Genomic DNA, 22233 nt, shown 5'->3' with positions numbered 1-22233 from the left:
ACGGAGGCGGCGTCGGAAGGAAGCCAAAGCGAGACCTCGGAGGAGTTCGGCGCCTTCCAGGGGGACAAGCCTAAATTCGGCAAGTCTGACTTCCTGAAGGCCAGCGCTCAGACCAAAGTCAAGTCCAGTGAGGAGATGATCAAGAACGAGCTCGCGACCTTTGACCTGTCCGTTCAAGGTGAGTCGTCATCCTAATTCTGCTGTCTCTGGGTATTTATTTTCACGAGTTACTGTCTTTAAAAACAGAATCAGTCATGACAAAGAGAGAAAAAGCCGTATTTTAAAGCCGGGGTGTGAAACTCCGTTCTCCTGCGTGTTTTAGACGCGTTCTTGCTTTAAATGGACGACTTGTTGCCGTGCTCCTGGAGGACCTGATGATTTGGTGAGGAGGTGATTAAACCGTTTGAATCAGGTGTGTTGGAGCAGAAAAACCTAAAACTCGAGGCCTGGAGTTTGACCCCCGGTTTAAAGGATAAGAGTCTAAATGTAAGCCCTCGGCCCTTAAATGGCTCCTCCTGCATCTTTTTCTCCCCCCCCCCTCCCCTCACTTCCTCTCCTCGCCGTCCCCTTCTGATCTGTAATCGAGCTGTCAGACGTTAGACGGTGGTGTTGCCATGACAGTCCCGCTCTAACGGCAGCGGCTCGCCGAGATGGATTATCAGAGGCCAGCGAATCCATAAGCAGAAACGAACCGGAACGGCCGCTCGTCCTCCCGACCGCCGTTCGCCGGCGTTCACGTTCCGCCCGGCAATTAATTACACTTCCCCCGCGTCGAAGATGAAAGCCCCGCCGTTTCCCGTCCCCGTCGGCGGACTTAATTTGTGTGAAGAAGAGGGCTTCACTGTCTCCTCTTCGGCCGGTCGGATGAGGACGACACGGGCCTCGGGTGGATCGCCGGACTCTTGAAAGGCGACAACCTCAGGCCCCCGTAGACGAGTGTCAGCTTCGTGTTTGTGGCTGTTTGTGTCGCGGTGCCTTGGCAGGATCGGCTCCCTGTGAATTATTCATAACGGCGTGTCAGCGGCTCTGTTTCGTGCCAGAAACGAAGCGTTTACTCGTCTGGGACGAATTGGCCGCGAGGAAAAAACGGCGCGAACAAACACGCGAGGTCGTCCCCGAACGCCATTCACCCTGCTCCGTTTGTCTCCCCCTTCGCCCTCAGGTTCCCACAAACGCAGCCACAGTTTGGGCGAGAAGGAGATCGGCCGCTCGCCTCCGTCGCCGGCCCCGGAGCAGCCCTTCAGGGACCGGTCCAACACGCTGAACGAGAAGCCCAGCCTGCCCGTCATCAGGGACAAGTACAAGGACCTGACGGGGGAGGTGGAGGTGAGCGGCGGCCTCCTCTCTTCGGTGCTGCCTTTGTGCTCGTGTGAGATAATTTCTGTCTGTCGTCGCAGGAAAGCGAGCGGTACGCGTACGAGTGGCAGAGGTGTTTGGAGAGCGCTCTGGAGGTTTGTTTGTTTGTTTCATTTTGTTGTGAAGCTCTAAACCTAATAGAGTAGAATAATTAAAATAATTAAAATGTTTTTTTCCGCGTCTTTATGACTGTATTTGTATAATTCTAGGATTTAATTATGCATTAGGTTACTTACCTGTTTTTAATTACTGTTTTTCTAATCCTGGAACATTTATTTGTTATTTATTTTGACAATCCAAGATCTTATGATGAGTAAAAGTCCAGTTGAAGTTTAATAGATTTTAGGCCAAAATTTTAACCTAATATATTAAAAACTGGCAGAGGTTATTGCCGTGCCGTTTGGTGCGAACGGTGATCACGATGTCCGAGAATGAGCGTGTTTGATGTGACGCCGGCTCCTGTCGCTCCACATTCAGGTCATCACCAAAGCCAACAACACCCTGAACGGGATCAGCAGCTCCTCCGTCTGCACTGAGGTCATCCAGTCCGCTCAGGGCATGGAGTACCTGCTGGGTGAGAAACCGCGCACGCCGCGAACACGTCCGGCTCCGGGAGGACCGGGAGAGGGTGGACGGCCGAGCCGAAAAACAAAAACAAAACGACCCAGAACCGCTGACAGTGTTGCTCTACAGGTCCCGTTTATAAAAGCTGTCATAGTTAAAGACAACAGACTGCTGATAAAAGTAGTTAGCAGGGGTAAGACAGGAAGTGGCAAAAGGTTAGGAACAGGATGAACAGGTCCTTTTTATTAAATCTGATTACCGACACACTGTCAATGAATGGTCCATTTTTAAATTTTCGTCATATATAAGGCACATCTTTGTTCTCTTCCCAATTTTTGTAACTTTGCCGCGCTCCGTTCAGAATGGACGATTTCGCTGCTCTAGCGGAGCTGGTTCGCCTGTATCAGCATTTATATGATCCCTCTTTGAGAGATCACAAAGACAATCAAACAGCTGATTATTTATCTTCCTTAAACTGAATAAAATGTCTTTGTTTTCACATTAAATAAGCTTTAAGTTGGATCTTTAAAAGTCCGACTGGAACCTTAGAATTTAAAATTCGAGACACAAAGCACCTTTGGAAGCTGGTATCTAATTTCACCGTGTTTTTGTCTGCGGCCCCTCAGGCGTGGTGGAGGTGTACCGGGTCACCAGGCGGGTGGAGCTGGGCATCAAGGCGACGGCGGTCTGCTCGGAGAAGCTGCAGCAGCTGCTGAAGGACGTCAGCCGCGTGTGGAACAACCTCATTGGCTTCATGTCGCTGGCCAAGCTCGTGGTAAGACGTTGAGTTTTTTTTTTTTTTTTTTTTTTTTTTTTGCCATGACGGGTTCCGCCGCCGCTGCTAACAGGAAAGCCCAAAGTGTGTTTATAACACAAAGTGTCGAAACAGAATCGATGATTCATTGATTCGGACGGCAGTGCTCCTGAGCTCTCCTGGTGGGCCGGTGTTCGGATTATGAGAGGCGCGCAGATTTATTTATCCCACTGTCTGCGGGGCTTTTCGTCAAACGGAGTCGTAAGACGAGGGCCCATCCTCGTTCGGTTGGAGTCGGACGCAGAGAGGAGTAGTCTGTAAGAAATGTTGATGCTGCGAGACGTTTTATGTAAGCAGCGCCGTTTTTATTAGAACAGGAGGGACTGCATCCTACTCTGCAACTGGAACTAAATCGTGTGTGTGTGTGTGCGCCCCCCTCCCCGCAGCCTGATGAAAGCTCCCTGGACTTCTCCTCCTGTATTCTGAGGCCCGGCATCAAGAATCCCAAAGAGCTGGCCTGTGGAGTTTGTCTGCTCAACGTGGATGCTCGCAGCAAGGTTTGTGCTCTCACACACACACACACACACACCGTAGAGTCAAAAACGCAGAGGGAGCGCTCGCCACGTGACCGCGTGACTCATCGGACAATCACCGCCGTTATCGCGTTACAGCTGCACCAACAAACGCAAAGAAGCGTCTGGAGTATCCTTCCACAGGCAAGTATTGAATATGCAATATATAGGTTTGCAGGAATTTAGTCAATTTATCAAAAAAAAAAACTCTTTCTGGCTTCGCCTTTTTAGAAAATTACACAAAATCCCCGAAAAAACGCAGCAAGGAGACATGACAGACAGCTGGCAGCCAGGACGCACTTTAAACCTGAAGATAACATTTAAACAGTGAAGAAAAGTCTTATTTCTATAAACAGATATTTGCCAAATTCAAACGACGTCCCTGAAGCTGCAGCTCCTCCCAGCCTGGATCCTTTAACGTGTTTTACTTTTTACACTCGTTTATAACGACAGGATGTAGCAGGCCCGTGTGTTGATGGTTCCGTCCGGTTCTCCTCGTTCGGCTTCTAATTTTCCCCGAGCTGACGCGTTTTTCACACCGGGGCTGAACTTCAGGAAGCCGTCGCGTCTATCCTCCTCTCGTTGACGTCGTTCCCGTTTTGGCAGGAGAGCTCCCTCTGTGTGTTTAACTCTGCCACACACACACACACGGGGAGGGGGGAGGAACACAGCTTACAGAAATGTTGAGGAGCTCCTTGGCAGCAAACACCAAACTGACTTTTCTGTTGTGACTTTGAACCTTTTTGCAGAAGAAAGAGGGAAGCGCTATCGGACGTCTGTTGAAAAGAGTATGAGACTCTCATCCAAACTCATTTCATCCCTTTTTTTTAAATTTATTTATTTCTCTCCCCCCACTCAGGGTTTATCCTCCTTTTTTTTTTCTGGGGCCAAAGTGACAAAATCCGTCCCTCCTCAGCTTCTCTGCTGCGGCTGTTCCCGAACACCGCAGGGACTAAAACGCACTCATCTGGAAGCGTTTTTATTTACTTATTTTTAGAAAACTCAGCGTTTCTTCTCCTTTTTGTTGCTGCCTGTCGAGCCACGTTCAAATTTGTCGTAAAGCTCCTAAAGGAGTTATCTGAAACGTTCCTGTTTAAATTCTCCGATCCACGATTCAGAGAAATAAAACTTATTACTTTTTGTTCCCAGCCCTCGGTTTTGATAACATCCAGCTGCAGTAAAGTTTAGCACATAAAGGAGGCTGATTCTTATTTGTAGATAGATCCAATTCGTCAGGAAGTCGTCCACGTTTACAATCCGTTCATCTGAACAACAACGAGCCGAATGAGACGATAAAATCAGGTTTTTAATGAACTCTGACACCTGAAGGGATTTATTTCTGACGCTGCTTCATCGCTTCGAGATGAGGATGAGGAGCAGCTTCGTCTGTCTGCGTGGCTTCTGAAGCAGCTTCTGGGTTTAGTCGTTTTACCTTAAATACAGCCAAAATACAGCTGAAACACAGCCGAAACAGCTGAAACACAGCCGAAATACAGCTGAAATACAGCCGAAACACAACTGAAATACGGCCGAAACACAACTGAAATACGGCCGAAACACAGCTGAAATACAGTCTGAACACAGCTGAAATACAGCTGAAACACAGCCGAAACGCAGCTGAAATACAGCCGAAACACAGCTGAAATACAGCTGAAAACAGTTGCTGGAGAGGAGTGGGTCACAGATTTGAGACGTGCTCACTCCTTATTTTAGATTCTGAAGGACTTTAAATCCACAAAACTGCAGCTAAAATCCTAACATTGACCAAACCTCAGGTGAAAGTTCAAATTAGCAAAAAAGAAAACAGCTAAATGTGTTTAAAGAACAGCTAAAAGGAGCTTAAGAAGACAAATATGCTGAAGTAGATTTCAGAGAACAACGTTTCTGAAGGAATAAAATAAATCTTAACGTGTTTCTGTGAGGAAAATCTAAACTAAAGTTAAATAACTCAAAGAATCAAAGTCAGGGTCTGACAGGAACAACAGCTGAGTTTCCTTCCACTCATTTAGATCCGTTTCTGACAGTAACTCCCCTTTAAGCCTCTCAGACAGCAGATAGTTTCATATTCTTCCTCTGCGGTGCGGAGGGAGGCTGACGGAGCGGACAGTTGTCACTTTGGCGCTTGGGGGCGGGGCTACGGCTCTCTGGGCTCGCTTCTTCCTCTCTGCTCTCTCCTCCTGCTAACGGCCGTCAGCGTGTCTGATAACCGCTCTCTGGCTGGGCCGCCGGGTGCGTTTCCTCTCTCCGCCGGCGCGCGGGTCGTCACGGACCCCTCCCCGGGGGGGCAGAGGGGGGGGTTAAAGGGCAGAGCGGCCGCGCTGATTGGTTCCCTCGCCGCCGCCCTGCCCGGGCCCAGATGGATGCGAGGCGTCTCGGCTGCGAGCAGATGTGGCTCAGACATTAGTCAGGAGTCAGGGAGATAATAGACCCACACACGCACACACACACACACACAGAGCGTAGAGGCAGGCTGGAATTTCTCCCGTTTAGTTTTGCCTCCGTGCCACCAGGACGAGATTAATAATTCATCTTTTAATTACATTTTGGGCAGAGCCACGCTGGCAGGAACACCTGACCAGAAGCCCCTCGGCGGGGAAGCGCGGCGGCAGACGGCACTGATTGGTGTATTGTCCTTTGAGCAGAGAGGCGCTGATCTGTTCGCTGCGTCAGAATTAGAGACGCGTCCTCCTGAAGTCTGTCAGGACTGAAGGAAATTTCAGTTTGTAACAATCATCACGACGTCATCACAGCCTCAGACAGGGCTGGGTGAGAGGCTTTTATTTTGAAATGCTACTGCTGATGATGATTGTTGAACTGAATCAAAGGTTTTCTAGTTACAGCTGGACTCTCAGCTTCTACCACACCACGTTTTAGCTCAGTACCTTTAAAGCTGACTGAGTCGTGTTGGCCAGGGTCGCTTAGCTACGGCGGCCATCTTGATTGGGGTCGGCTCCAAAAGGTTAACGGATGTAAAGAGAGAGCTTCATTAAAATCTGCCCACTGGCTCAGGAGATATTTTGCTGACGCTACAAACAATGTGTTTGAGGCCATTTTGCCTCGAGAGCAGCGGGGGGCGGGTGGGGTTAAAGCAGGTTTAATCTGATCCCTTCAGCCGGGTGGAGTCAGGTGAAGCTGAGAGGAAGAGCAGCGAAGGGCGGATTGATTACAGCGCTCCTTTGTGCGACACGTCCCGCCCCCCCCCCNCGGGGTACAAGTACCGCAACAGCTTCGAGTAATACTGATTTAAAAGGAAAGGAGAATGTTTTTATGTCTATGTTTATGACATTGAGTGTTAAATTTAATTAAACTAACTGATAAATCTGATTACTGTGGAGAGCAGTTGGGTAATATTTTAAAAAGTAAAGGATAAAACCCTTAAATCCTAATGACAAATATTAAATTTAATGGATGGTTTGGGGTTTTTTTGGGGGGTTGTTGTTGTTGTTTTAAATTCACACCCAGTCCCCCCGCTCTCTGCCCGCGCCTCCCTCCCCAACACGCTTGTCAGGTTACGAGTCGCCGCACGCGACTCGTTCCCCGCCTCCGTGCACGCCGCTCAGAGGACACCCAGGCTCACATCCAGACACCTGTAATGTGTTTTTTTTTTTTTTTTCAGTATTTTGCATCAAAATAAATAAATAACGTTTCAGATTTGCCTGAAGAGGCGCATCCGTCTCACACCTGCTCGAAAAACTTCCCATCCAAAACAGAAACGTTCCGAGAAAACAATCAGAGAAGTGTTTCATGAAACGCTTCCTCTGATGCACCTGTTTGCTGTCTGCAAAGGAAACTACAGAAAAAGAGTTCATTTAAATAAATCTGCACCTGGAAACTTCTCTCTTCTCTTGTCTTCAGGAAAATAAATCAGCATCCAACGAGTTAAACCTCGTTATCTAGATGTAAAGTTGAGCTTTTATTTCCTTTTTTTTGCATCTATTTCATAAGAAGAACTTGTATTATTTCTGCTCATCGTGCAGAATGTTTACAAAAAATAAAATATATACAAATAAAACTTTGTGTCACTGCCCAAACTGAATCAGATCAGACTTTATTAAAAGTTTGTTATCCTCATGAAGTAAATTCAGTTTTATTTTACTTTATTTTTAGGTTATTTCAAGAAGCTGTTGTTCTTTTTTTCACCTGTTGAAGCTTCCAGAACAAATGTCGTGACTCAAAAGTCGGCAAACCAGACGGAAACGTTGTCCAGTTCAGCCCGACTTCGTCCGATTTGTAGGATGTTTTGTGACTGGAGTTAAAGTTAAATCTGTGCATCGACTTGTGCGAAAACCGAAGGACGCTTTACAGAGATCACACCGAAAAAGATTCCATGAGGAAATCCGACTTTGTGCGAAGGATTCCAGTTAAACCTTGGAAAGTAAAACAGAAAAAAAAAAATCCAACTTTCGAGCTTGGATTAAACACATTTTCATCACAGAGGCGTTTTCAGGAGTTCCCAGGTTCCTCGCAGGAATTCTGAGTGCGGTGGAAAAATCTGAGCGTCGGATTTTCTTTCAAAACGGTCGCAGTCGTCGTGGTAGCTTCCCCTCCTCTTCCTGACTGAAACCATCCAGGTCTGATAAATACTAATTATTGAGTCTTCATTTCCAAAATTGGGGGAGGGGTGAGCCGAGGCTGGCGGTGGCACAAAAATACGACGTGATTTTTCAAACGTTGAGTCGCGAGCAGGGAATTTGCTCCTTTCCTCCCGTTCCTGAGCGGAGTCCGAGTCTCCGGCGGCGGAGGCGGCCCAGTCAGATCCAACCTTAGAGGGGTGAAGAGGTGCGCCGTCCCACATCAAGGCACGTTCTCCTTCGAATTTGAGTTGAAAAGTCGTCCAAATGAACCAAAACTGAGCTGCTTCCTGGCTTTTATAAGAAACACGATCCGAGCGGTTTTCAAACAGACTCCACCTGCCTTGACGTGGGACGTCTTCTTTGCGTTGGTTACCGGTGAACCCTACCGGAGGCCGTAGATGCGTAGGTGCAGCTCTCCTCCTCGTATCGCCTCCTAACGCCCCCCCCCCACCCTTTTTTTTTTTCCGCCTCCCGACAGGCTTTCAACTCGGAGACGGACAACTTCAAGCTGCTGTACGGGGGCCACCAGTACCACGCCAGCTGTGCCAATTTCTGGATTAACTGCGTGGAGCCCAAACCTCCGGGCCTCATCCTGCCCGACCTGCTCTGAGCCGCTCCGTGCTGCCATGGCAACAGCCAAGGAAATAATGAACTCCGAACAGAACGAGAGGAAGGACGTTTAAAGTCACCGGATCCTGCTGTATCCTTCTTCTCCCTTTTTAAATCTCTCTTTTGGTTTACTCCAACCTCTTCTCTTATTTGCAGATTATTATTATTATTTTTTTACCCTCTTACGCATCCCTTCAGGCAGTCGGGGAGGTCATATTTAAATTTACAACTAGTGCTGCTTTATTTTATCTGATTATCACAGCTCAGTAAGATAATATATAAAAATCCTAACAAAGTTGTATTTAAATGGTTTAAATGGTGCAATATCATTAAGAACACTGGCTACAGGCGCCTGTTTTTAATGCTCCTGGTTTCCTCGCTTTAGTTGTTTTATTCTTGGCTTTCTTTGCTTCCTGCGAAGCCGTGTTGAATCATAAGCGATCTGTTTTTACTTGAATTACGTTTGTGCAGCAGGTCTGGATGCGACGGTTTTAATATCACTTTGAGAACATTCGAGCTCGCTGCTGCGCTGGAAGACGACTGTATGTGTCTCTTTTTAAGCATCGTGTTGAATTTGACTGCTCTGAATGTGTTTTCTTTTTTGTTTTTTTGCACTGTTGGAAGGAAACGTCAACACTTTCGGGGTATTTAAATAGTATTTTATGGATATTTAGGGAGGAGGGAGGGAAGGTGTGGGTCTCAGATGGCTTGTTTTTTCTGTATCTGTGTGGTGTGGAGATTTGAAAGTCTAGAACAAGCTGATTGTGTCTAAACTAAACGGTTGATTTTTTTTTTTTCTTTGTTGATTTCATGCTGTAGCATTGTAATTATCAGATATAATGTGAATGTGATACAATAAACCAGAGTACTTACAGGTTAGTGTCACAATTTATGAAATTTGTCTGATGTCGAAGGGCAGATTAAAATTGCCAGCGTGCAAGGACAAAATTTTACTAAATGGACTTATTTGCAAAATTAAAACACTTTAAATAGCCGTTCAGCATAATTTATAGCTCCAAATGAAAAAGCTCTAATTGCGGTAAACATCTCTAGTTTGAGCTGATGACACATTTAAGCAAACAAAACTCAATTTTTTAAAATTAGACATGAAGCCAGCTTTTAAAAAATCAGCTTAAAGATGTCAAAGTATTGAACCTGCATAACTTGTGTGGCATAAAGTCAGCTGCAGATGTTAGCTAAATAACCAGGAGTGGGCAACTTTTTATTTAATTTTTTTCCCCAAAGGGACATTTTTACCTGATTAAAAAGACAAACAGGAAAGCTGACAGATATGAACCTCAGATCCAGTATAATAACCACATCTTAGCTTACAAAAACATTTTCATAGCTCAAAATGAACAGCTACAAAGGTTAGCTTTGTTGCTAATTTAAGGCTAGCTGTAAAGGTTAGCTTTGTTGCTAACATTTGTTGCTATTTTGAGGTAGCTACATGGCAATATTCATTTTAAAGTATTCAAGTACACACAAAGGTTAGCAATAAAGCTAACATTTGTAGCCAACATAACGTTAGCTTTGTAGCTATCTTGAGGTTAGCTTTGTTGCTAATTTAAGGCTAGCTACAAGGCAGAATATTTCTTTCAAAACGGTGAAGTACGCACAAAGGTTAGCAAAGAAGCTAACATTTGTAGCTAACACAAGGTTAGCTTTGTAGTTAATTTAAGGTTAGCTGTAAAGGTTAGCTTTGTTGCTAACATTTGTTGCTACTTTAAGGCTAGCTACATGGCAGAATAATCATTTTAAAGCAGTCAAGTACACAAAAAGGTTAGCAACATAGCTAACATTTGTAGCCAACATATTGTTAGCTTTGTAGCTAACTTGAGCTACAAAGATTAGCTTTGTTGCTAACCTTTGTTTGTGTGTACTTGACGTTTTTGTACAAAATATTCTGCCAGGTGGCTATGATGTGCTGAAAGACACTTTCTAGTGTCATTTCCAGTGATGAAGTTTGTTGTATAATTAGCAAACTAATGCTAGAAACTAGGCGGTTTTAGTCTAATTATTCCACGGTCACCCTGTCATAGAAACATTTAGACCCAGTAACAAACAGAGACCATTTTCTCTGTTAGAAGGTAGTCTATTTATAAGGTATATATATTATTATGAAACTGTTCAGGATTAGATAGTTTATTTAAAGGTCACTTCTGGCCCTGGGGCCATATTTTGCTCATGTTTTCTGGATTTATTCATGTTTTGGTCAAACAGCAGGCGTGTTCCAGCAATGAGACGGCCATTTAAACCTTTGGATTTCAGATGGTTTTCCTGCTCACTTTTCCTGTCACGCTCCGTTTTCCCAAACACAGACGCCGCTGCATGTTGTCCTTCTCAATGCTGTTCTTTCTCTGAGGCCGGAGAGGCCTCATCATTTCCATCACTTTGCCTCAAAATGGAATAAATTCTCCTCCGCCGAGCCTGCCGGGCCTCGCCTGGAGGTTGAGCTCAGCCAATCAGCTCCGCGAGACCGGCCTCGTTATCGTTCCCGCGCTCTTCGGGTGTGTTCTCGAACATCCATTTTATCCCTCGCTGTTCTCTAATTTGTTTCCCGGCAGAAAAATGAATTCCCCTCCTCTCACGGCAAACACGGCGAGAGGATTATGGAAAATTACAAAAACAGAAATCAATTACCGAGCAAGGCCTGTGTAATTGAAGGTGCGGCGCGCGCCCCTCTCCTCTCGGCGCCTGGCGTCTGCGGTGAAACGATCGCTTTTAGGAGACGAGAGATGGAACTACGGAGCCATTGACTGCTGCTGTCTGGTGTTTATTTTACTGTGGCTCCTCATATGTGACCCGTGCTGCGAAATGAGTCGAAATGAGCACAAGCTGCCGCGCAAAATAAGTCAAAATATAGAGTTTTTTTGCGTAAAAATGAGTCCATAAAGACACCATCTTGCGATCCCAGTAACTAAAACAGCATAAAATCTACCTTTTAAATCAAAGTTTTCTAACGAATATGTCTTCAGAAATAATCCTTTTGTTTTATGACCTTCAGAATTTCCTTTCCTGTTATTTTTCTCTGCCGGGAAATCCCTTCGTATAATGTAAGCTAGAATCCCCGATAACATCCCTCTAGACCAATCAAAATCCAGTTCTTCAAAACCGGCGCTCTCGTGAACAAAACCAGCCTGTTTCCTGGTGATAAATCGTCGAATTTCAACAAACGACGCCTCATGGTTGTGTGGTTAGAGCACAAGGTCATCTGTGAACTTGACCTTTGACCCTGTCACCTTGAAATCAGTGGTGATCACCCTTGACCCATGAGGTGTCCAGCTGTGGAGTTTAACATTCCTGTTATAAAGCTGCAGAGTTGGAGCACGGGCTGATCTGTGACCTTTGACCGGGTCAACACCAAAATCTAATCTCTTGTTCTTTGTTCAAATTGTTTGGTTAAACAATTTGCCCCATTCTTGCCCACAAAATAATAAATAATAATCATAAAACCTAATTAAAAGTTCTGAAATCACCCAGCTGTTTGAGACGTCCTCAGTTCTGCTGGTTCTGAAGCCCAGCCCGGCCCACTCCGGCCCACTCCGGCCCACTCCGATGCTCAGGATGATGTAAATGGCTCCACTTGCTGCTTTAATGATGGACGATCACGTTTCCTGTCGCCGGTGGAGGACGTGTCTGCTCACGGCCGCAGGAACCGTGGACGTACGGAAAAAAAAAGATTTTTATTTTTTTGTTGTTCGGGGAAGAATGGGCTCGGCGCTGCAGTGTGTAATTTGGAGCCGTCACTTGAACGTCTCTGCGGCGTTGGGACTATCATCAGACGGAGACCACTCCGGAGGTCCCTCAGAAGTGTGGGCCGAAGACGAATAGTCTTCATCAGTTTCTGCCCGCTGCTCTGTAACCACGGCGAATGAAAATGAATGACAGAAGACGTGTTTGACGTATGGGGACGTCTCATGGGGGGGGGAGGGGACGGCCGCGCAGATGAACATCGAGACAGAACGGCTGGAAACGTCTCAGAGACGATCTTCGGCTTTTAAACAACCCTAGACTGTATTCAGTGGAGCCGTTAAACGGGACAGTAACAGATGGGTAGGAGGACACATGTAGCCCGCTGGAATAATTATCTCCTAGTTGTGCTTCGCTAAAAGCAGTCAACACACTGGTAATTTGATTTTTGTAGGATTTACGATAAATTCACCGTAAACAAAATGGTGACGTGAACATTTTAGGACACCATTTCTTTATTTTTTTTCCTTCTTTTTAACAAAATGTCCTTTTTACCTCCGACAGGAAGGTGTCTGTCTGTCTGTCTGAGTACGAGACTCAAAAAGTTATGAACGGATTTTCATGAACTGTTCAGGAAGCATCAAACATGGAACGAGAAACAAGTGATTACATTTTGATGCTGATCAGGTCAAAGGTCACAGATCAGCCCGTGCTCCAACTCTGCAGCCGTATAACACTGCACCTCATAGGTCAAGGGTGATCCCCATTGATTTCAAGGTCACAGATGACCTTGTGCTCTAACTCTGCAACCATGTAGCGGAGGGAAATCGATTTGCACATCTGAACCTCTTATGACCCGAATCAAACTATAATTTAATGACGCTGTTTAACGATAAAATTGATGTTTTCAAAAAAATTAAAACCGTACAAAACGAAAACAACAGTTTCTTGTATCATAATTAATCCTATATATTATTGTCATGTACTTTTAGTTTAAATGCTCATTTAACAGTTTTTAATCATCATTTCTACCAAAAAATGCACATTTATTAGAAAGTTGCATAAAATCTGGAACTTATCAGGTAAAAATCACTCACTTTCATGTCTTTTTGTCTTAAAATTGACCCAAACGCAGCTACTACTCGCAGCGTTGCTTTATCTGACCTTTAAATATGATTTCTTCATCTGAAGTTTGTGTTGCTTTATACGTTTAAGGACAAAATGGATGTTCTGTCCTTCGGAGGAGCCAAAGGCAGTGAGACGTGCACATTATGGCACCATTTCCCATTATGAAGTTCTGAAGATTTCCTCTTGGCAGGACATAGCCTTTACATTTCCATTTAAATAGAAAGTTGAATTATTACATGCTTGGAAATTACAACGTGAAGACCACATTTTGCCCATGAGTGCGATGTAAATGCAGAGAGACGCCTCGGTGCCGATCAGACCAAGAACTGAACAGAAGCTCTGTTCTGTGGCAAACAGGAGTTTTTAAAGCTGCTGCAACAGCTTTAAACCAGGCAGACGCTGGAAATACAAACCTGTCTTCAGCTCTGGGTACAAATCAGTGATTCTTTGTGCCTCCAGAAGCTTTTTAAACGTCCCCCGTTTGAACATGGGGGACACTGGCACAACAAAACCAGCATCAAGACGAAATTTCAGGAGTTTTCTTACGTTGGTTCTTTAAGAAAAAAGCAATTTGATGTTTAATATGGGTCCATATCTATGTCCCCCGTCCCTATGTCCCCCGTCCCTATGTCCCCAGTACCTATGTCTCCAGTCCCTATGTCCACAGTACCTATGTCTCCAGTCCCTATGTCCTCAGTACCTATGTCTCCAGTCCCTATGACCCCAGTACCTATGTCCCCAGTCCGTGTCCCCAGTACCTATGTCCCCAGTACCTATGTCTCCAGTCCCTATGTCCTCAGTACCTATGTCCCCAGTCCATGTCCCCAATACCTATGTCCCCAGTCCCTATGTCCCCAGTCCCTATGTCCCCAGTACCTATGTCCTCAGTATCTATGTCCCCAGTACCTATGTCCCCAGTACCTATGTCCTCAGTACCTGTCCCGGCCCTGTCTTTTGAGTGGTGACTCTCTGAACGTTTCATTAGAATCATCCAGTGGTTCACAAGATATTTTGCTAACAGACAGACAAATGAACACACACACTGCTGCTGTGAGCCTCCATTACTACTAAAACTTCCTTAAAGAAAGCAGAAGAACACAAACAGGAAATGGAGCCATTTTGTCTCTTTTTATGGAACTACATCCAAACTTCACGGGTTACAAACATCTTGAACCTTTTCTATCCAAGCTGCGATCTGGGAGACGAACACGTTCCGTTATCCCTGCCGGAGACGGAACGCCGCGGCGTCCGGACAACCCGTCCTCGGAGGCGAGCTGTCTGCCGTCTGTGCAGGAACAGGAGCCGTGACGCTCGCAGTTTGGTTCGACAGATTTCCGCTCACTTCTCCAGCACATTTTGGCCCGATTTGAGTCGTGGGCGGAAGCGTTAACACATCCTTCCTGCACCACGCACCGACTGGAGCAGCTGTCAGCGAAGGAAACACGGACTCAAGTCAACATTTGGCTTTGTTTGATGGATGTCTGCTGCTGATTGCTGTTTTTTTATTTCACAACGCTTTCAAAGCTTCCATAATGAATTTCTGTGCACATAAACAGTTAATATCTTACGTGTTGTAGATACAGCACCTTGAGAAAGCATTCCCCAGTGTTTGTCACTTCACAACCACACAATGCTGGATTTAATCTCAGTTTGATCACTAATGTTCTGAGCGGACCTCTGGGGCCATTACAGAACAGCTGGATTTACACAGCATCATGAAGACCAAGGCAGGTCAGGGGATAGGGACGTTGAGAAACACCGTCTCAAGCTTTGGACAATCAGAGTCCAGAGTTTTATTACAAAGTTAGCCCAAGAAATCTGTCCAGGTGACGAAATAAACACACAAAAACAAACTGTTTAACACAACTGCCACCGGCTAGAAACGTACCAAGATGGAAACAAGTGAACAAAATGTGCAAAACCCCGATTTTTACCAAACAAAGGCGGCCATCTTGCCTCACCAGTCAGAATCCAGAGCTAAAGGGTGGCTCTGCGGCGTACTGAGTCAGTGGGGCTGAATACAAACAAACGCCACACTTTAAAGGTTTTTAGTTGTAGAAAATTAAAAAAAAAAACGAATTATTTTCCTTCCAGCTCACAGTTAGGCACCTAAAATCCCAGTGAAGAGCTTTGAAGTTCTTGGTTGTAACGTGAGAAAATGTGGAACAATTTAAGGACTTTCGTAGCTTTGGAGTCAACCGTAATCATCCACAGAACCTTTGATTTAAAAGATCTGAACTATCCCTTTAACAAGTGAGGAGTCCCACCCTTTATCTGCCAGCAACGGGGAGATTTTCAGCCTAAACCACAGAAGCAGGGCAGCAACTTGAACTGAATGCGGACTCAAGACAATAAATGAATCGAAACGTCCTCCGTGGAGCTGCCGCTTCTTTGAAGCAGCAGATTTTTTTTAATACAGCAGCAGATAGCACTACAATAACATAGTGTGGTCACAGAAAAGAACGGTCCACCCTGTGTTACACAGGAGCTTTAACTAAAAACCTTCCCTCCCAGATCCAATCTTTTCAGTTTTCACCTTCAAGAATGTAGCTTTGACATCTCCGAGTGTTCAGGTAAAGTGCATCACAGCTTCTCTCTCTCTCTCTCTCTGTCGGCACGTTGCAATAAAATAATTTTTTTCCGCACACTTTTCTCGAATGCTACCATGAATTCAGAGCACGCTGCTGCTCTTCACACTAAATATCACAGAAGAAACTGACACAAAACCACCACATGACACTACGTCAGGAAAAAGGACATTGCCGTCGACGGACACCTCCTCCGTGCGCTCGCCTCCACAGAAAGTGACCAGGAAATAGACAGTACCATCGTCCAAGCCCAGAGTTTTAAGTCTGTTAAGCAGCTATGGTCCCGTCTGATGCTCTGGCTTCAAGTCGCAGAGATTGGACCGACGGCGGTGCCGCAAACAACCAGTTTTTTGTTCGAACACTCGTGCATCTCCTGACCAGAACAGGCCCGGAGCCGCAGTCCAAAGAGGCAAAAAGAGCTTCACCTTCCTACCGCATCCCTCGCCGCCGACGCTCACAGGCCCCAGTACGGAGCGAGGGTTCTGCGGTCCCGCTCGTAAACGTCAGGAATGACCCCGTAGGGCGTCTGCACCATCTTAACAGAGTTCCTGCCGAACAGCTTCCTCTCGTACTCGATCAGCTGGCGCCAGAAGCCTCCGTTGGGCCGGATGACGGGACGGCGGGCCTTGACCCAGGCGTGAGCCTCGGCCAGGGACACGCGATGGTACTTCATGAGGTACGCCAGGCACAGCGAGGCCGAGCGGCTCACGCCGGCCGCGCAGTGCACCAGGACGGCCCCGCGCTTGCGGCCCACGCTGTGGATCTTGTCGGCCACGCTGTCGAAGTACAGGGAGATGGGGGAGTGGGGCATGTCGGCCAGCGGGACCTTGACGTACTCCATGTGAGGCCAGTTGAAGTTGGGCAGCTCGATGGTGGCGTTGACCACGCAGGTGATGCCTTTGGACAGCAGCAGGCTGCGGTTGGACGCCACGTTCCCGCGGCTGAGGAAGAGGTTGGGCGTGATCTGAGCGATGCCTCCCAGCAGGCTGCCGCTCTCGGGCAGCAGCCGCGGCACCGTGGCGGGCACCATGGAGCTGCGGTGGTGCTGGTGGTGGCTGTGGAAAAAGCCTTGGCTGCGAGAACCCATGGAGGAGTCGGGACGGGACGAAGAAACCGTTTCAAAGGAGGAAATCTTCAGGAGTTCAGAATCATAGTAGTACAACCAGACGGATCCTGAAAGACAAACAAAGACTTCACTGTTTCCTCCAAATGAAATATTTCCCTCCCTTGGTGCACAGCCAAACACTTCAGGATGAGTAATGACACGGCAGTGTGCAAACATGACAAAACCAGAGCAGAGCCCGTCACTTGGACGCCACTTCCAGGAAACTCGGCCTTTAGTCAGACATCAATTTAAGAACATGCTGCTGGGAGGCTCCGACACACCGCTCCACATGCGCACCGTACCAACAAACCGAGGTGTTTTATTTTTATCTTTTTTATTTTTCACCAGTCTTCTGTTTGTTTGACGTGTCGAACGGCCTCGGAGCTTCACGCCGAGTCGAACCTCGGCCCTCGGTGTGAGCGTTGATGCCTCGAGGCCGTCCACCCGACAGATTACAGCTCGTCTCCCCGCCTGCTGCTGCCGGGGATGTCAGGTACGACGGATCTGACGGAAACGACAGCTTGTTGTCGTGTGAATCCTGAGTCAGGACTCAAACCGTTTTCCTGTTTTTTATTCGTCCGTACGCTTTTTAAAACCTAAATATTTCTGCACACTTTGTGCCAATTTCTCTGTTCATGTATCAAATCATTCAGCTCCTTCAGCAGATGGAGGCCAGGACTTCTGATCCTTGTAGCTTTTTTCACTCTATTTAGAAGCATTTCACCCTGAGACCTCTTCAGTTCCCTGAACCTTGTTTCTCTTTGAATTCTGCTTCAGGAAACTTAAATCTATTCTTGTCTTCTTACGCTACATTTACCTTTTTTTTTCTGCTACTTTTAGCTTTATGCTATCCTGTTGGCACTTTTAACGAGCGTTTTAGTCTAATTCTTCAAACCTGAGGCGGTTCAAAGAGCTACCTGCAGCAGGTGAGATGTTAACGGTTCAGAATCAAACTTATTCCTTTAAAAAAAAAAGCCTAAATCAGATTTTTTTTTGTGTCAAATTTTAAATTAAGAACAGCTGAATGATCTCTGCAGCAGCATCACCATCATCAAGATAAGGGAATCAAATAAAATCCCTGATGGGGCCTCCCTGAGGTGCTGATGCACCCACAGCGCCGGGCCTCGCTGAGATCCGCTCCATCCACACGGTTATTTATACCCCAGGCCGGGCGGGAGGGGAGCGGTCGCCACAGAACGACCCGATGGAGTTAAGAGAGGGCGGGATTTATTCCTCAGTGACCAGAGCGCAGAGGAAAAACATCACCGTTTTCCCCGGATCCATACATCAGAGAGCTGAAGGGGATCTGTCAACAGGTGGTCCTGCCGGACGGAAACATCACATCACAGCGCAGGATCTGAACCCCCCGCCCCCATGAACCCCGCCCCCGCAGAGAGAGGCGTCTGAAAACCCAGAGGAAGACTGCTGCCGGCTTCTTCTTCAGCCCGGAGGCGTCAGCTCAAACGAAGCGATGCTGAAACCTTTCAGAGGCTCCGAGGAGGGAAACTTTAGGAACGCGGAGATAAAAATTCACCTCAGAGCCGCCATGACGGCCGAGCACTTTCACCTTTCACCAAACAGAGTTTGATTAAATTGATGTTATTAGTTTTAGGATGACAGGAATCTTGGACCTGCTCTGACTAGCCATTAGCTCGTCAGTCTGGTCAGAACTTCACAGAGCTGTCTACAGCAGGTAAGATGTTCTTTAATCACTACGTTTCCACGGAACCTCACTTCAAAAGATCTGAACTATTCCTTTAAATCAAGATAGAAATCTATGGTATCAGTACTTAATACAGCCTGGTATGTACCGGGTACCTACAGGGTATGTATTTGGTACTTATGAGGTATTTAACGGGTACGTACTTGGTATTTGAGGCGAATGTACCCGGTACCTATGGGGTACATAGCTAGTACTTCTAGGATACTTACATGTATGTACCTTGGAGATCTATCTGGTACTTACAGGTTATGTACCTGGTACCTGGGTAATAAGTATCTGGTACTTACTTGGTTATGTAACAGATACCTACTGGGAATGTACCTGGTACTTATAGGGTACTTACAGAGTATGTACCTGGTACCTAGGTAATACGTACCTGGTACTTTCAGGGTATGTATCTGGTACTTATAGGGTATTTACAGAATATGGTACCTATAGGTTACATACCAGGTATGTACCTGAGGGATGTATCTGGTACTTATAGGGTTTACTGAGTATATATCTGGTACTTACTGAGTATGTACCTGGCACCTGGGTGATACGTACCTGGTACTTACTGGGTTATGTAACAGATACTTATGGGGAACGTACCTGGTACTTACAGGGTTCCTACTGGGTACATAACTGGTACTTATAGGGTACTTATCAAGTATGTACCTGGTAACTATAAGTTACATACCCATATATACCTGGGCTATCCATCTGGTACTTTTGGGGTATGTGCCCAGTACCTATGTAGTACGTACCTGGTACTTTCTGGATATGTAACTGATACTTATATGAGATACATACCTGGTACTTACAGGGTACTTACCAGGTATGTATCTGGTAAATACAGGTTAACAAAGCACTCATTACTACAACCCATGGTCCCCGTGTGTACTAAGTACATACTCAGAGTATAACAGGTATGTACCAGGTGTGTACCACGCTGTATTGTGTATTTTATACCAAATATAAAGTAAAATTGTTCGACTGGACGAAAACTTTGTCTTCGTCTTCGACCTCCTGCACAACAGGACATGATTTTCTGTTTTTTTTTTATCGTCCTGCATTCAGAGACAAAAAAAAACTGACTTCATCAGGATGAAGACAAATAATTTTCCTGTCAAACGTCTCATGGAGACATTTTAAAAGCTGAGTTTGTAAAGAACCCATCATCATCATCATCATCATCAGACAGGAGACAGATAAATGGAGTCTCTGTCTTTAAGCAAAGACCAGAACCATCTCAGAGTTCTGCTTGTGTCCATTTTAGAAAACATTAGTCATGCATTATTATAATTTGATCAGAGTTAACACAATAAAATACATTTCCAATTCTTTTATTTTGAAATTGACCAACTTTAAACGGTTCCAGCTCTGAAAACTTGAAGTTTAATAATTTATCATCAGAGCACGGCTCGTCTGCGCACGCGCTGCTCGTCCACGTGCAGATGACGCGGGATGTGCGTGCGTTCCTAAGTTCAGGTGCTAGAAATAGAAAATTATTATTTTCATTTTTATTTTATTTATTTATTTTCCTCCCCCTCACGTTAAAAACAACCAAACTAAAGTAGCAGCAGCATCTCCGCCGGAAGCTCGTTTTATTCGTTTTAATCATCTCCGAACAGAAAAAACTGAAAATAAAATCCCTGAATTTAAACAGTTTAAATGTTTATTATTTCCCCCCTGCTCGTGTGATCAGGTTTTAAAGATCCCCACGTCGATAAATCGGAGGTGAACTTACCGGAGAGGGAGGATTTTCGCAGCCGCCTGTCAGTGCAGACGGCCGGGAGGATGGAGGGAGCGACCCGCGGCACGAGGCGACATCACGCGGCGGGCAGCCGAGCCACGAGCCATCGGTACATCCGCCCGGTGCGGCGCCGAGACACGGAGGGCAGAACCGGGACAGAACGGAGCGCTGCCTGCCTGCTGTATGACGGGTGAGCAGTGCCACACGGAGGGGGCGGAGCGTCGAGAGGGGGAGGGGCGTCGAGAAGGGGGAGGCGCAAACTTAAGGCCTGTTACTGTCAGCTCATTTGAAAGAATGACAGAAATGCTTCCGGGAGGGCTTTTTTTTCTCTTTTCTTTTCCTGTATTTCAGTGCAGTAGTATTAATACCATAACAATAACACAGAACCAAACATGGAGAAGCAGCATTCAGCTTCTAGGCACCACAAATCTGGAACAAACGTCCAGAAAACTGCAAAATCAAGGCTTAAAACCCACCTGTTTAGAGTTGCTTTTGAATCATAATAAACTGGTATCTCATTTGCTGACTGTAAGTTTTTATGGCCGTTTAATTTTGTGTTTTTATGACGTAAAGCGCTTTGAACTGCCATGTTGCTGAAATTTGCTACTCCAAAAAACTTGACTTGACTTGACTAGACTGCCATGACTGACCTGAACATGCGCAATCGTTATGTCGCACAAAGAGCGAAACGTTTAAACTTAAATTTATTTGAGAATTAACAAAGAGGGCAACGAATTGAACACATAATATGTAGCAAAAGTATGCCAGGAGGATAGGTTTCTACAGTAAACCTCATAATGACTATTATCTAAATAAACATCTTCTGTTGTCAGTAATGGCTCCACCAGAGGGCGCACTGACAGCGTAAATACGTCACAGTCCAATCAATCAACCAATACGCATTTTTTTACTGAATTATAATTTTCAAAGTAAATTAGGACCCCAGGATCCCAGTTACCTAGCAACCCCAAGCCGAGCCCAGCCCCTCACCTAGCAACCCAAGTGGAGCTCCACCCACTTTATTACAGGAAGACCATCACTATAAAAGTCTGTCAGATCCGCAGCGTTTAATCCTTTAGTGAGTTTTTGTTTTGAGGCGGGACACGGAGTTGAGGGGGGCGTGGCCAACAGCAGCTAATTTGCATAAAAGTGACAGAGCCCTAAAACCGCTCATTCTGAAATGAGCTCAAAACAGGCAGAACAGATCAGGTGAAATCTGAATATCTGAGGATGATTCTCTGGACTCAACATTAACTATGGAATAACAGCAGATTAACAAAAATCTGGCGTTTTTGTTTTTTTTTTAGTTCGGGTTTGTGCTGCCGTTTATCGAAACGAGAACTTTTCGTATCGCAAAACCGTTCCAGATGAAACCATCGCAGGCTGCCGGATGCAGATAAAGTCTGAAAACAGTTTCTTCATCTTGCAGAGCGCAGATCGTTGCTTATTCAGGAGGAACATCTGACATCCTCACACACGTTTGTTTGTTTGAACGCCTGCAGAGGCCGCGATCACGCCGCAGGTCCCGAACCTCTGAAATCCACTCTGAACAACGTAGGAGCGAACTTCCCAGCAGCTCGGGCGACGGGTTTCCGCTTCTGCATGCCGCGCACTCACACATTACCAATTTAAATGTTGCCTCGGCGCGGTGGGCCACAGGCGAACAGAGGGAACAAATAAACCGACGGTTCTGTTATTTCAAATCTCATTACTGCCAGCCTGGAAGAAACAACGCAACTCCGAGACCTTCGAGATGGAAGCAGCATCTGCGGGGCTCACCGTGTGAGCCGCTAGTGGGTTTATATCCGTGTGCAGAGCCATAATTAGACATG

At 46.0% G+C, this 22233-nt stretch overlaps 2 protein-coding genes across 3 annotated transcripts in view; one reads left to right on the top strand and one right to left on the bottom strand.

The window, feature by feature from the left end:
- synrg (synergin, gamma) overlaps nt 1-9304 on the top strand; it is a 31975-nt gene extending 22671 nt beyond the window's left edge. The window contains exons 17-24 of the mRNA XM_037980404.1: nt 1-178; nt 1163-1326; nt 1398-1451; nt 1834-1930; nt 2547-2695; nt 3121-3231; nt 3996-4034; nt 8299-9304. The exon at nt 1-178 is cut by the window's left edge and continues 10 nt beyond it. Of these exons, the coding sequence (XP_037836332.1) occupies nt 1-178; nt 1163-1326; nt 1398-1451; nt 1834-1930; nt 2547-2695; nt 3121-3231; nt 3996-4034; nt 8299-8430 (924 nt within the window). The 3' untranslated portion in view covers nt 8431-9304. The remainder of the gene's footprint in view (nt 179-1162; nt 1327-1397; nt 1452-1833; nt 1931-2546; nt 2696-3120; nt 3232-3995; nt 4035-8298) is intronic.
- A 5237-nt stretch (nt 9305-14541) lies between these two features.
- On the bottom strand, nt 14542-22151 carry dusp14 (dual specificity phosphatase 14). Of its 2 annotated transcripts, XM_037979476.1 has the most exons (3): nt 20396-22151; nt 16264-17011; nt 14542-14675 (listed from the first exon to the last, which is right to left on the bottom strand). In XM_037979476.1, exon 2 carries the CDS (start codon nt 16923-16925, stop codon nt 16293-16295), a length of 633 nt encoding a protein of 210 aa, XP_037835404.1. In that variant the 5' UTR covers nt 16926-17011; nt 20396-22151; the 3' UTR covers nt 14542-14675; nt 16264-16292. The 2 variants fall into 2 exon arrangements, with proteins under 2 accessions (XP_037835404.1, XP_017290760.1); XM_017435271.3 differs by lacking the exon at nt 14542-14675 and having other exon boundaries at nt 15624-17011; nt 20396-22150.
- Nucleotides 22152-22233: the final 82 nt, after the last annotated feature.

The sequence above is a fragment of the Kryptolebias marmoratus genome, linkage group LG2 (genome assembly GCF_001649575.2).
Source record: "Kryptolebias marmoratus isolate JLee-2015 linkage group LG2, ASM164957v2, whole genome shotgun sequence".
Lineage (NCBI taxonomy): Eukaryota > Metazoa > Chordata > Actinopteri > Cyprinodontiformes > Rivulidae > Kryptolebias > Kryptolebias marmoratus.
This window is presented reverse-complemented; position numbering and strand designations above follow the sequence as displayed.